At 44.0% G+C, this 11,076-nt stretch overlaps 1 protein-coding gene across 4 annotated transcripts; it reads right to left on the reverse strand.

The window, feature by feature from the left end:
- Positions 1 to 331: 331 nt before the first annotated feature.
- Positions 332 to 10,627, reverse strand: GPR161 (G protein-coupled receptor 161). 4 transcript variants are annotated; one of them, XM_059837947.1, is made up of 9 exons: positions 10,494 to 10,627; positions 9,882 to 9,971; positions 9,421 to 9,707; positions 8,504 to 8,593; positions 7,999 to 8,410; positions 6,751 to 7,475; positions 5,139 to 5,243; positions 3,375 to 3,506; positions 332 to 2,077 (listed from the first exon to the last, which is right to left on the reverse strand). In XM_059837947.1, the coding sequence occupies exons 5-9, from the start codon at positions 8,364 to 8,366 to the stop codon at positions 1,830 to 1,832; spliced, it is 1,578 nt and encodes a 525-aa protein (XP_059693930.1). In that variant the 5' UTR covers positions 8,367 to 8,410; positions 8,504 to 8,593; positions 9,421 to 9,707; positions 9,882 to 9,971; positions 10,494 to 10,627; the 3' UTR covers positions 332 to 1,829. The 4 variants fall into 4 exon arrangements, with proteins under 4 accessions (XP_059693930.1, XP_059693931.1, XP_059693929.1 ...); XM_059837948.1 differs by having other exon boundaries at positions 6,751 to 6,902; positions 7,404 to 7,475; positions 7,999 to 8,593; XM_059837946.1 differs by having other exon boundaries at positions 3,387 to 3,506; positions 7,999 to 8,593.
- Between the last annotated feature and the right edge of the window lie 449 nt (positions 10,628 to 11,076).

Consider the following 11,076-nt stretch of genomic DNA (forward strand, 5'->3'; position numbering starts at 1 on the left):
GCGCTATGCTGCGCTATGCTGCGCTATGCTGCGCTATGCTGCGCTCGCGCCCCCGAGGGCGGGAAGAGGCGTGAGGATATCTGCGGCGTGGTCTTGTGGGTGTGGCCTCGGGCCCCGCCCCGTCGGCACACCCGCCGCAGCCGCGCTCCCAAAGCCTGCCCGGTGCGGAGGGAGCCGTGCTCCATCCGGGCCACTCCCCTGTCCTGGAAACGGCTCCAGGTGCCGCGCCTGACAGGATTATCCTGCCAGCTGGACACACGTTTAAAAGTAAAATACTTAAAGATGAATGTAAGTTTAAATAATAGTACAAAGACCACAGACCATCAGGAACTGGAAATAAATTGGGTTTTTTTCTCTTCTGTATTTAAGATGGGAAATACAGTTTTACAAAACGTGTGCATTTCTCAATTTCTGCTTTTGTTAATGACAACTCAACTGAGAGAACGAGTCTGGTAATAACAGAGTTATGGAAGGGTTATAATGTGTGTACAAAAATACGAACAACATTTACACTAAATAACAGATTAGTGACATTAACACAGGCAGCCGAATTCAGCCATGGTGTAAACTCTTGCAAGCCCCTGACCTGCTTGAAGGCTGCATTTGTCTCAGTACCTGTGTGAAAAATGTGCTTTTTACACAATACTATCTATTTTGTGCTTCCACGCATGCCTTGGATTTTTTTCTCCTAAACACAGTGTTTTGGGCCAGCACTTACTCCTCCACACTGCATTCATACTCGTGTGTGCCATTCTGACATTCAGCAACGGCTCTGCTCAACTTATTTCAAGCAGGAGTATGGAATAAAAGGGATGCACAAAAAAAAAACTTCCAGGCAAGCGCACAGCTTAAGGAGTGTTGAATACTACAAGGGACTGTGATTAGAATGGTAACGGTAAGGACAGCAATAATGACCTTGCTGCAGAGCGTTTCCCGGCAAACATTGGGATTTTTGATTCTTTTTTTCCTAATGAGTGCCCACAGGTGCAATCTCTCTAACACATTAGAAGTACAAATTTCAGGAGTTAGAACCTCCCTATTATTAATTTATTTATTCCTGCATTATGCTAAGAGCCATCTTTCTGGAGATTAAGCGTTCTTGCTCTAACAGCCTGTTCTTAAACCAGCAAACCATGTACTGAATTTTAAGCATGCAGTTATATTTTACATAAGAATGCAATGGGATTCAGGCTAGTTCAAAAAGTCAAGTTGCTTTGTCCAGAGATGGATATAAGCTTGTGCTGAAATACATCTCTGAGTCAAAAACAAAGACAAATAGGATGTCTAAATACAGTACCGGACCGAGGCTGCCTCACAACACTTCACTTCTGTGCCTCTGAGTAAGTCATACAAAGACAAAACTCAATGAGTGTACACCAAATTTTTACCCAGATGGAGACATCCCGATCATGATTTCCAAACAATTTGCAGCAAAACCTCATACAAAGCACTTCTGGGGAAAGGTAGACGCAGACACAGAGTAAACAAATGCAAACCCTTGGTCCTTAAGTCCATTTACTTCTGTTTTGTTCCTGTATCAGCTTTGGCCAATGGACCCAAGATTCAACTGACTAATGATATGGTCAATGAAACCAAGCCCTGCTTTCCTATGTGCTGTGTGATAATGATGTGCAGAAGATTCAGTAGCACCCCAACCAGTAAACAAACAGTGCTATAAAATGCTAATGCAAGTACCAGAACCCAGCCGTTTCCATGTGAAAAAACACTGGAAACATCCCAACAAGGTGTCCTGGTTCTGGTGAAACACTACAGGCTGCAGTAGGCCCTGCTTAGTGGTTTCATTCTATTTTCCCACTCCAGCGCTCGTGTCAAATGTTCCCTTCATCAATGCTCTGCAACTTCAGTCTTTGGCTGCCATGGGGCCTGGCACCACGCCGGGTGTTCCCACTGCTTCCTGCCAGAGTCCACGAGGCGAACAGGGCTCCTGGTAAAGCATCTTCCCCAAACAGGCTGAGTTTCACATCAGCTTCTATTGCTCGGGCCAGACTGGCTGCATAACTGTCCAGAGATTTATGGACTTCAGCTTTTACATGAAGAACAGAATTCTTTGCAGCCTCTGAAAAAAAAAAAAATAGGTAACAGTTGGTAAGCATGGCTGTGCAAATGCTTGAAAACTAATATAGATCCTGTTGTAAAGGCATGATCATGCCCTCTGGAAAATAACTATACATTTACCAACAATAAGCTTCCATAACACCATTCTATGAACACAAAGCTTTCAGAGCTTCAAACCTGGGATAATCTGTGTCACTGCAGCTATTTTTGTAGCATCTGTACACCTCTCTACCCACCAACATGTTGACCAATACAAGAGTTCATCCTAAATGTATGTAGAAGCAGGCTCTTCAGTGAGGCTGCTGAAATAATTTAAAGCCTCAGGGATGCTGAAAAGCCTGAGACTCACCAGGGAGAATTGCTAAACCTGTGGGGAATTGTGCACAGAGACTTTCCTCCTTCACTCTCACAAGAAATTTTATGTCTGCTCCGATGTAATCACTCAGAAAGATAGTGGGAAATGTATGCTAATGTGTTTGTACAAGGAAATATTAATCTCATGCTGGGAAGAGGGCAAAAGGGAATTTTGCCAAGATGTTTAAAAATTCCATAGAAAGAGTTTTCTCATTATTTCAGGTTTTATTATTATTTGATTCTTAAAGGCATTCTGCTCATTTTCATCCTGTTCACAATCACATATTGTTTAGAAAATTCCGTTGTTATTATCAAGTCTTCTATTGAAATTATTGTAACTATCAGCATAAATTATTGTTCCAACATTTTACAGATGATCACTGCAATGTTCTGCTAGCCCAGAATCAACAAGCTGACTGAAAAAAATTGCATGTAGTTCATCCGTTTTTACCCATACCTGCTGAAGAACACACCCAGTAAAACAAAGTAGAATTTAAGTAAGAAAAAGTAAATTAAACAGAATAAAATTATATGCAGATCATTGAAGTCTGTAAATGGAAGAATTTCAAGTCTGTAAGTGAGAAAGTTGAGAAGAGACAGCAAATGAGAAACATAGGGATAATGCAACCAAAATATGAGGGCAGGAAAATATATTTCCCAAGAAACACAAAACAGGCAAAATTTGTAACAGCCACTAAGATGAGTGGAATTGCAGAGAGGATACTGCTGTGCAATTTAATTTTTATATGTATACAGAATCCCAACTTCTAACTCTTGTCCTTGCCTGCTGCTACTTGAGATCTGGAAAAAAGGCTTGATTTTGTTTTCTGTTGTACCTGCATGAATGATCATGTCAAGGCACACACTTTTCAAGACAGTTCTCAAGCTCCTATGAGGTTTCCTGAGCATTCAGTATAGTTGACTCTGAGCATTTTCATACTTACCCCTACACTCACTTTTAATTTGTTCCACTTCATCTTCAAATGTCACTGAACTCCTCCTTCGAGGGGGACAGATGCAGTGTGCGGCATGAGGGCCATCTGAGCTATAATCTTCAAGAAGCATTGTATCTGTTCCTGAAAAGAGCAAGAACCCACAAGTAAAACAGTAACATTGAGATACAGTATGGTGACAAAACGTTCTCAGCCTGTTTTCAGCAGTTCCTTCAAAAGATGTCTAAACCCAGCTTTTGTGAGTAAATTTCAGTTCACATTAAACACTGCACAGGAAAAGAATGAGGTCAGTTTTCATTGAAAGGATTGGGAAATATTCTCATTAGAGACTGGGCATTGCAGGCCCCAGGATCATGTACTACGTGCAGCAAGCAACACGCAAGAGGGACTAAGGCTTCCTTCTGCTCTTTAGTAACTCACAGTAAAAGCATACATAGTGAAACATTATTTCACAGTAGATCACTGTGTATCTATTCCCAGGCTATGAACTGTGCTCCCTCCTTAACCAGCAGCAGCACTTCTAACAGCATTTTGGTATCACTTTACTTTTGCTCATTTGTTTACTGCTGTCACAAGATGGTAACACCACATCCTCTTAACTGAGGCAGGTCTACCAGGAGGCTGCTCTCCTTTATCACATACAACTGCAGAAAATCCACAACAGACAGAAAACTACCAGCACAAAACAATTACCAAAAATAAATCCCAGCTCCACAGACTTCCTGTACAAAAGTAGGAAACAAACTCCTTACACCAAGCAACCCTTAAAAGATCACCCTCTGGTTTCTCTAGAGCAGAAATACTCTCTAAAATAACTACTGCAATTAAGGACTGGTAGCTGAGTTAACTGCCAGAAAAATCTAGCAAGAGATCTGGATAGAAAATTACCATCAGAACTCTTTTTTTCCCTTTTCCAAGCTATCTTCAATCGAGAGATCTTAAGTAGTAAGGAAATCATAAGCTGAAACCATCCTAAGTGTTTATGTTTACACTGCAGGATTGTAGAGGGCTAATTACATGACAAAGGCCATGTAGCCATGCTCTGGATAGCTGAGAATTGGAAAAGTACCAGACTAAGCTAATCTGAGTCCCTGCACCCGCAAAAACGCTGTGGCCTTGAGCATAGCTGTAGTTTGATAACAAGATGATGTAGCTGAGAGAGAGACGTGAGAAAAAGGAGATGTAAGTCGAAAGGAATGAAGAAGTAAGGGGGGGAACTGATACCTATAGTATAACTAATAGATTGCTTAGCTTACCGAATATGCATGAGCTTATTACTTGTTGTGCATCAATGTCTGATGCTCCAATCAATAAACGAAGCTTTCTGAACTCTCATATTGAGGGTCCCGAGCCTCCCTCACTGTGACACAGGATGAACAAGACAAGGTCTCTTACAAAATAGGAAACAGAGAAGCACATTGTTCACAGCACTTTGTTGCTCTGTTCCTTGTGGATATAGAGAAAGTCCCCAAAGAACAACAGAAACTGAAGGAGAAGGGCACAAAAGCAGGGAGTCTTGTTCCCAGGACACATTACCAAGGGAGTGTCACCATTCCATAAGCATTTTGCAAGTAAATCTATTGAGGACAAGGGAGGAAAAAAGCAATTGCAGCATTTTTGTTGGAACAGCTAGAACAGATGCTTCCTGTCATTTGTCCACCAGGAGACATCTGTGGCTGTAAATATTGACTGTCTACAAGACTGCCACCAATTGCAAACTTCTGCTCGAGTAGGGATCAAGAAACTTGCAGTTACCTGAATCCTGTGAGCAGCTGAAACCTGTGTCTTCTGTGCTGCTGCTGTTTCCCAGTGGCCTCCCACCAGCCATGACGGCAGTAAGGTGAGGAGACAGTCCCAAATCTGCAATAAAGTTTTGTTTTTGTTACACAGGGAATGGTTAAGGAGTTTGCAAAGGTAAAAACCTCTTCTAGTAATACTCACTCTACTGCCTTATTTATTATCCTGCATAGAAAACTTACCTTGGTGAAGCAGACAGCACAGCTTCTGGACTTCCCATCTTAGAAATCCAGTCAGCAGCTTTCAGGTTCGGAAAGGCAAGTCTCCTTTCTCTCTACACCATCTCCCTCTCACTCTTGCTGCAACTGTGTGTTTTTTATCAGCCTGACAGGCTGAGCACATATGCTCTCACATGGAGGGGGAAATAGGCCAGGCATCTTCTAGACAGAGAATAACCTGGTAGCCACCAGCAGCTGTGACAGGCCATTAGTGTGTGAAGAAGTTCAGGAGCAAGGTTGGGGCACAGAAATGCCCTACTTCTTTCAAATCTCCAAAACAAAAAGGGAGGAGATTGTGGGATTTTTACAAAAGTGCTGCTTTGGATCCCACCTTGAGATTCTGTTGTGAGTTTGTTGGGAGTCTTTTTCTCCTCCCTATCAGCCTCCATCTAAGACATCTGATAAGAAGCTGACAGCTTCAAGTTTATCGCTTGGAAAAAGAAAGAAATTTCATGTCTTTTCCCTCCCCACCTCAGTTTCCAATGTATTAATCCATAGCATTTCCTGGATACAGACTTGCCAAAGCTCCTGGAGGTTATGTGGCTACAGCTCCATAACTCTTTAATTTGCATGACAGTTTCTCCCAGTGTTCCCAGGTGGCAGAAAAGACAACGGGCGCCTTGCTACTCTTATCTTCCTTCTGCATTTTAGATCATCCTTCTCTATTAAATAATTTCAGTTCCCGTCTTTGCATGAAATATCCCTTGAAGATGTTCTACTTTTGGAAGCTTCTGAAAATGATCAGGGAAATTAGTAAAAATCTGAATGTCACTGCATTGCTACTTAAAAAAAAAAAAAAAAAAAACAACCAAGCTACCAAACTGAGCAACTGGAGGTCTCAGTCTGCAACTTGGGAACACACCAAATAGTTCTATGGTTTTACACAGTTTTACTTAGTTTATGATCTTTTCTTCCCAACCATGAAGCCTAAAAGTTGAACTTGCAGAAAGTTATGCCAGTGGAACCTTAGTGGATTTTAAAGAGTTGTAGCATAAGGCCATAAATCAAAGAAAAAATACAGTAAAAAGTACTGTTGGTAGAGCTCAAATTTGGGCAACACAAAATGGAAGGCATACAAAAAGAAATGCTTGAGAAAGAAGAAAATAAATTATTTTTATTAATCTCATCACTATGTTTTCTCTGCCTGAGAAAGTTTTACTATAGTAGGAGAATGATGTTAACTATAAAAGAAAAATTCTCCTTTCAAATGTAACCTGACTGATAAAAGACTGTTAAAAATTCCAAAACCATCCAACTCTCTTTACAGAGCCCTGAAACATGCCAAACACAGGCAGACAGGAAGCCTTGCTCTTGGTGATATTAAGAAAGTTTCTTTTGCAGCCACATCTTACCTGTGATCCTGTTGGAAATGCTAAAGAGCCTCGATGTCCTATGCCGCTGAACAAAGGACTTGCGGTAATACCGATCCCCAAAGCACATTCCCAGGAGCTCCTTGCGCACTGTTTTGTTCCACAGCCCATAAATTAGTGGATGGCAAATGGCACTGGAAAAGGACAGCCATGTAGCCAATGTCTCCAAAGCAGGGGAGATACTGTTTTTACCCCAAAGTGCCTCTGATGTTATTACTACCATGTAAGGTCCCCACGTAATGACAAAAGCCCCAATGACAACCAAGATGGTTATGAAAGCTTTGCACTGGTTGGCTGAGTAAACAACCCCTTGGAAAGCATTCCTTCGGCTGCCAGAGGAGGATGTGGAGGTGCTGGAGTTCTTCCTCCCATTCCTCTGAGAGTCCTCCTCCACAATGACAACACTCCCACAGTGAATTTTGCGGGCCTTAATCCTTGCCACACGGAATATAACTCCATAGCAGATCATCATGACCACGAAGGGCAGCAGTGCGCACCAGATCTGCCAAAAGGCCGTGTAGGCAGCCTCCTTGTGCCAGGCTGCCACACACATCCACTTGAATTGGTCAAACTCCAAGGAGGACCAGCCAAAAAGGGGAGGGAGGCAGCCAATAAGGGAATGCAGCCACACATACACAAGAGCTACCACTGCTCTGTTGCCCGTTATCTTCATCGGATAAACCATCGGGTACAGCACAGCGTAGTACCTGTGGGGCAAGAAAAGAATTAGTCCACAGGAGCATAAAAGACATATAATAAAGAAAAGAACATGCTTTAATGATGCTCATATCTAGCTCTTTTTTTTTCAAACAGGCTCAGAAGCCCTCTTTCTAGAAACAGTTACATGTAAAAGTAGGTATCACTGCAGTCAAGACTGTCAAACTTGGCTGAAGGCACACATGAAACCATTAAATATGTTCTTATGTGTGAGTGTATGCTTAGGGTATAATCTGGAATTTTAAGTCACTATTTCCTGTTTATCAAATAGTATGTTATTATACCATCAAGAGCTTTAAAAAACTCTGGCTGAATGTCTGCATTTTCCATTATTGATGACATCACTTCCTCTTGCTTCACATCAAAATTTCATGAGAGGCTGAAGTAAAAATGATACTCCATCAGTACACCGTGTAACCCTCTGCAGTGCTCCTCAACTCTGTGAACAAGCAGTGGTTATTCTATGAGAGGAGCAGACAATTTGTTACAATTCATTACTAAAAAGCAGCTTACCGGTCTATAGCTATGAGTCCCAGAGTGAGCATGCTGGCTGAGCTGATCAGCATGTAGAGCAGGGCTGAGAAATTGCACCAAACAACCCCAAAGATCCATTCTCGCCTGATGGAGCTGGTCACAACAAAAGGCAGCACCAGCACGGAGAGTAGAAAGTTGGAGAGGGTCAGGCTGAACACAAACTTGTTGCTCAAGGTGAGAAGGTACGACTTGCGATACAGAGTGACAACAATCACCAGGTTGCCCAAACAGATGAATATGGCAATGACAATTATAGCAATGGACTCAGTGACTCTGACTGCCCCATCTTCCTCTGTGGTCAGGTTCCTCAGGCCCTTCCCATTGCTGAGGGAGGAATTGCTGCTCATGTTCAGAGTGTGCAGATCTGAAGCAGCCAAGACATGCTGAGCAGCTAGAAGCAAAACAACGCTCAGAAACATTCAGGTAATAGTTCTTCAAACTCTTTCCAAACACTGGAGGCCCTTTTGCCTTTGTTAAAATTTACCTGTAGTATGCAGGAAACTGCATATTTTTGATGGGCAAGTGAAGGGGAAGTAAATTGCCTGTGCGCACACCAAAGAGGATAACACCAAGCCTAGAACAGGGAAGACAAGAAAAGGTAAAGGGTGGGGGAATAAGAAAGAAAATAGGCACATTTTACTTTAAAATTTTCTACAGATCTTACTTGTTTCTAAGTCCTGCTTACCAGCCCCTACATCTAGGCTGTGAAGAAACAAGATTGTCACTTGTTTCTTCAAGAAACAAGACAAATATCAAATATCTTTGCTTATCTTACTTTAAAGAAAGTCACTTTAAAAAAAAAATTCTGCCTACACTGATAGTTACCTATTATTCTGCCTATACAACATTTGCTGGTGATCTATGGGATGCCTGGCTAGTCATACCCTGCTGTTGTATTGCACTAAATAGTTTATTTAGTCATTGTTTTGTACTGGGTATTTACACACATACTGAATAATATGTTTGTATCCTCATGGTCTTCCCCTCTCCCCTAAGACCCAGTGGTGGTGGTTTCTCCCTGGTCTACCCCTCCCCTCACCCCTCTCCTCACCTGTATCCCACTGGCTGTAGCCCCACTCCTCCACCCCCCTTCCCCTGGGCTTAAAATCTCCCAGGAGGAAACCTCTGGCCTCTCTTTGCCTCCCTTGGACTTCCCTGGAGTGGTTCCACAATAAAGTGGGATGATGGATCGTGATTGAGGGCCTATAGTCTTTTACTTTTGTCCTTGTAAGACTGCGAGGCGCCAGAGTCCAGAGCTAGCTGGATTGGACCGGAACGGCCCCAGAGATCAGTCTTACATCCTGCTGACTCTTCCTTAACAGTTGCTAAGTAACATTCAAAGACTCAGGGACCACCACTGCATGTACTCTCCTAACATCATTTCCGCACATTCATAATCACCTTAGCTACGCTGCTGATTGTATTTTACTGCCAACACCAAAGGACTGGAGGAACTGGCTTTCTGTACACGAGGTTTGAAAGACTCCTCCTTGCATTAAGATGCGGTCCACACTACAGAAATGCTTGAGAACCTTTAATCCTTGACATCCCAGTGCTGGCGTCCATCCATTGATTTGCAGCCTCATTTTGTGAAAGCTTGTTATTTCTTCCAATTACTTAGCAATTCCTCTTTTCCCTGCTGCCTTCACACGGCAACCACTACTTACTTCATTCAGTCCTTCACCCATCTGTGGGACAGCATAATGAACAAACAAACAAATGCAAATATGCAGACAAAAAAAAAGTAAAAGAGTCCATCAATGAATGGAAAGTTGATTTTAGCATTTTTGGGAAGGAACTCAGAAAAGTTATCTTAGCTAATTCTGCAACTGTGGCAGAAATGGGTCCCAGACAGTACTCACAGAAATGCTTCCATCTGCGTGGCTGTTGTGGCATTAGGCAGCACTGTCAGTCTGAAAAGACGCCTTTTTCCCATTTTTATCTGTACTTTCCTGTGAACATAATTAAAGACATTACTGGGCCATGCTTTGAAAAAACATAACTTAGTTCTTCCTTAGCCTCTGACTGAGGACGTGTGCAAAATCACTTCCCCTCGAGTTTCTTTCTCTCTCAGCATGCCTGAACCACCTCTGTGTGCCTTTCCAACACTTTTTGATCGGAGCGGGTTTTGGAAAGGCGGCTTCCCCCGCGGCCGCACCCTGCGACAGCGATGCCCGGAGCATCTAGCGCCCCCCGTCCCCTCACTGCCCTGCCGCACCCTGCGGGGGGAAGTGACCTCGGGCAGAGGGCTGCCCGGAGCGGGGACAGCATTCCATCCTATCCCGGCCGCGGGCAGCGCGGTCAGGCTTCCCGCACACCCACGAAGTGATTGGAGCCGAGTTGTAAATACAGTGGGGAAAGGGGGTTTCGCCATTTTGCCCCCACGCTCCCTCCGCAGCGAACAAAGAGCTGGAACAGGGTCCTCCACCCGCCGGGGGCCAGCGCATTTGTCCTCTTCCTGGCTCCGCACTCACCGCCCGCCGCCGCCGGAGCGGGACCCCCATTAGCCACTGCGGCCCGAGCCTCCTCCGCCATGGGCATGAGCACGGCCCCAACCCCGTGCCTGCCCGTCCCGCCCTCCCGCCACACCGACTCAGCCCGCCACGCCTCCTCCCCGTCCGCCCCGGGGCGGTCCGCGCACTTCCCGGGAACTCGGTTAAAAGGCAGGGGAAAAGTACTTCACACGGATAAGGTAAAGTAATTTGCCCCGGCTCGAAGTGCCAGGCAGCCGTAGAGCTTAAGTGCTAGACTTCCTAGACCCCCAAAAACTATTAAAAGTAACACTTATAAGATTTGGGAAAGGGTTTTTCCCGCACACACATCTGAAGCAAGACATCGGATATAGTGTCAGTGTAAAGGGTGAACAAAAATTAAATGCTGTGCTTGTGCCTCCCTAGTTCCTCCACTTTCCTGGCAATGCCCTTGAGCACAGAGGGTGACTGCCCTGAAGTGAACTGTGCTATATTTTGATTGCTCTGTGCAGTTTTTAATGCTGTGGACATCAGTTTCCTGTGGCTGCTGCCTCAGTTCACTCCAGTGTTCCAACAGCAGGAGCTG

The sequence above is a fragment of the Haemorhous mexicanus genome, chromosome 2 (assembly GCF_027477595.1).
Source record: "Haemorhous mexicanus isolate bHaeMex1 chromosome 2, bHaeMex1.pri, whole genome shotgun sequence".
Classification (NCBI taxonomy): Eukaryota; Metazoa; Chordata; class Aves; order Passeriformes; family Fringillidae; genus Haemorhous; species Haemorhous mexicanus.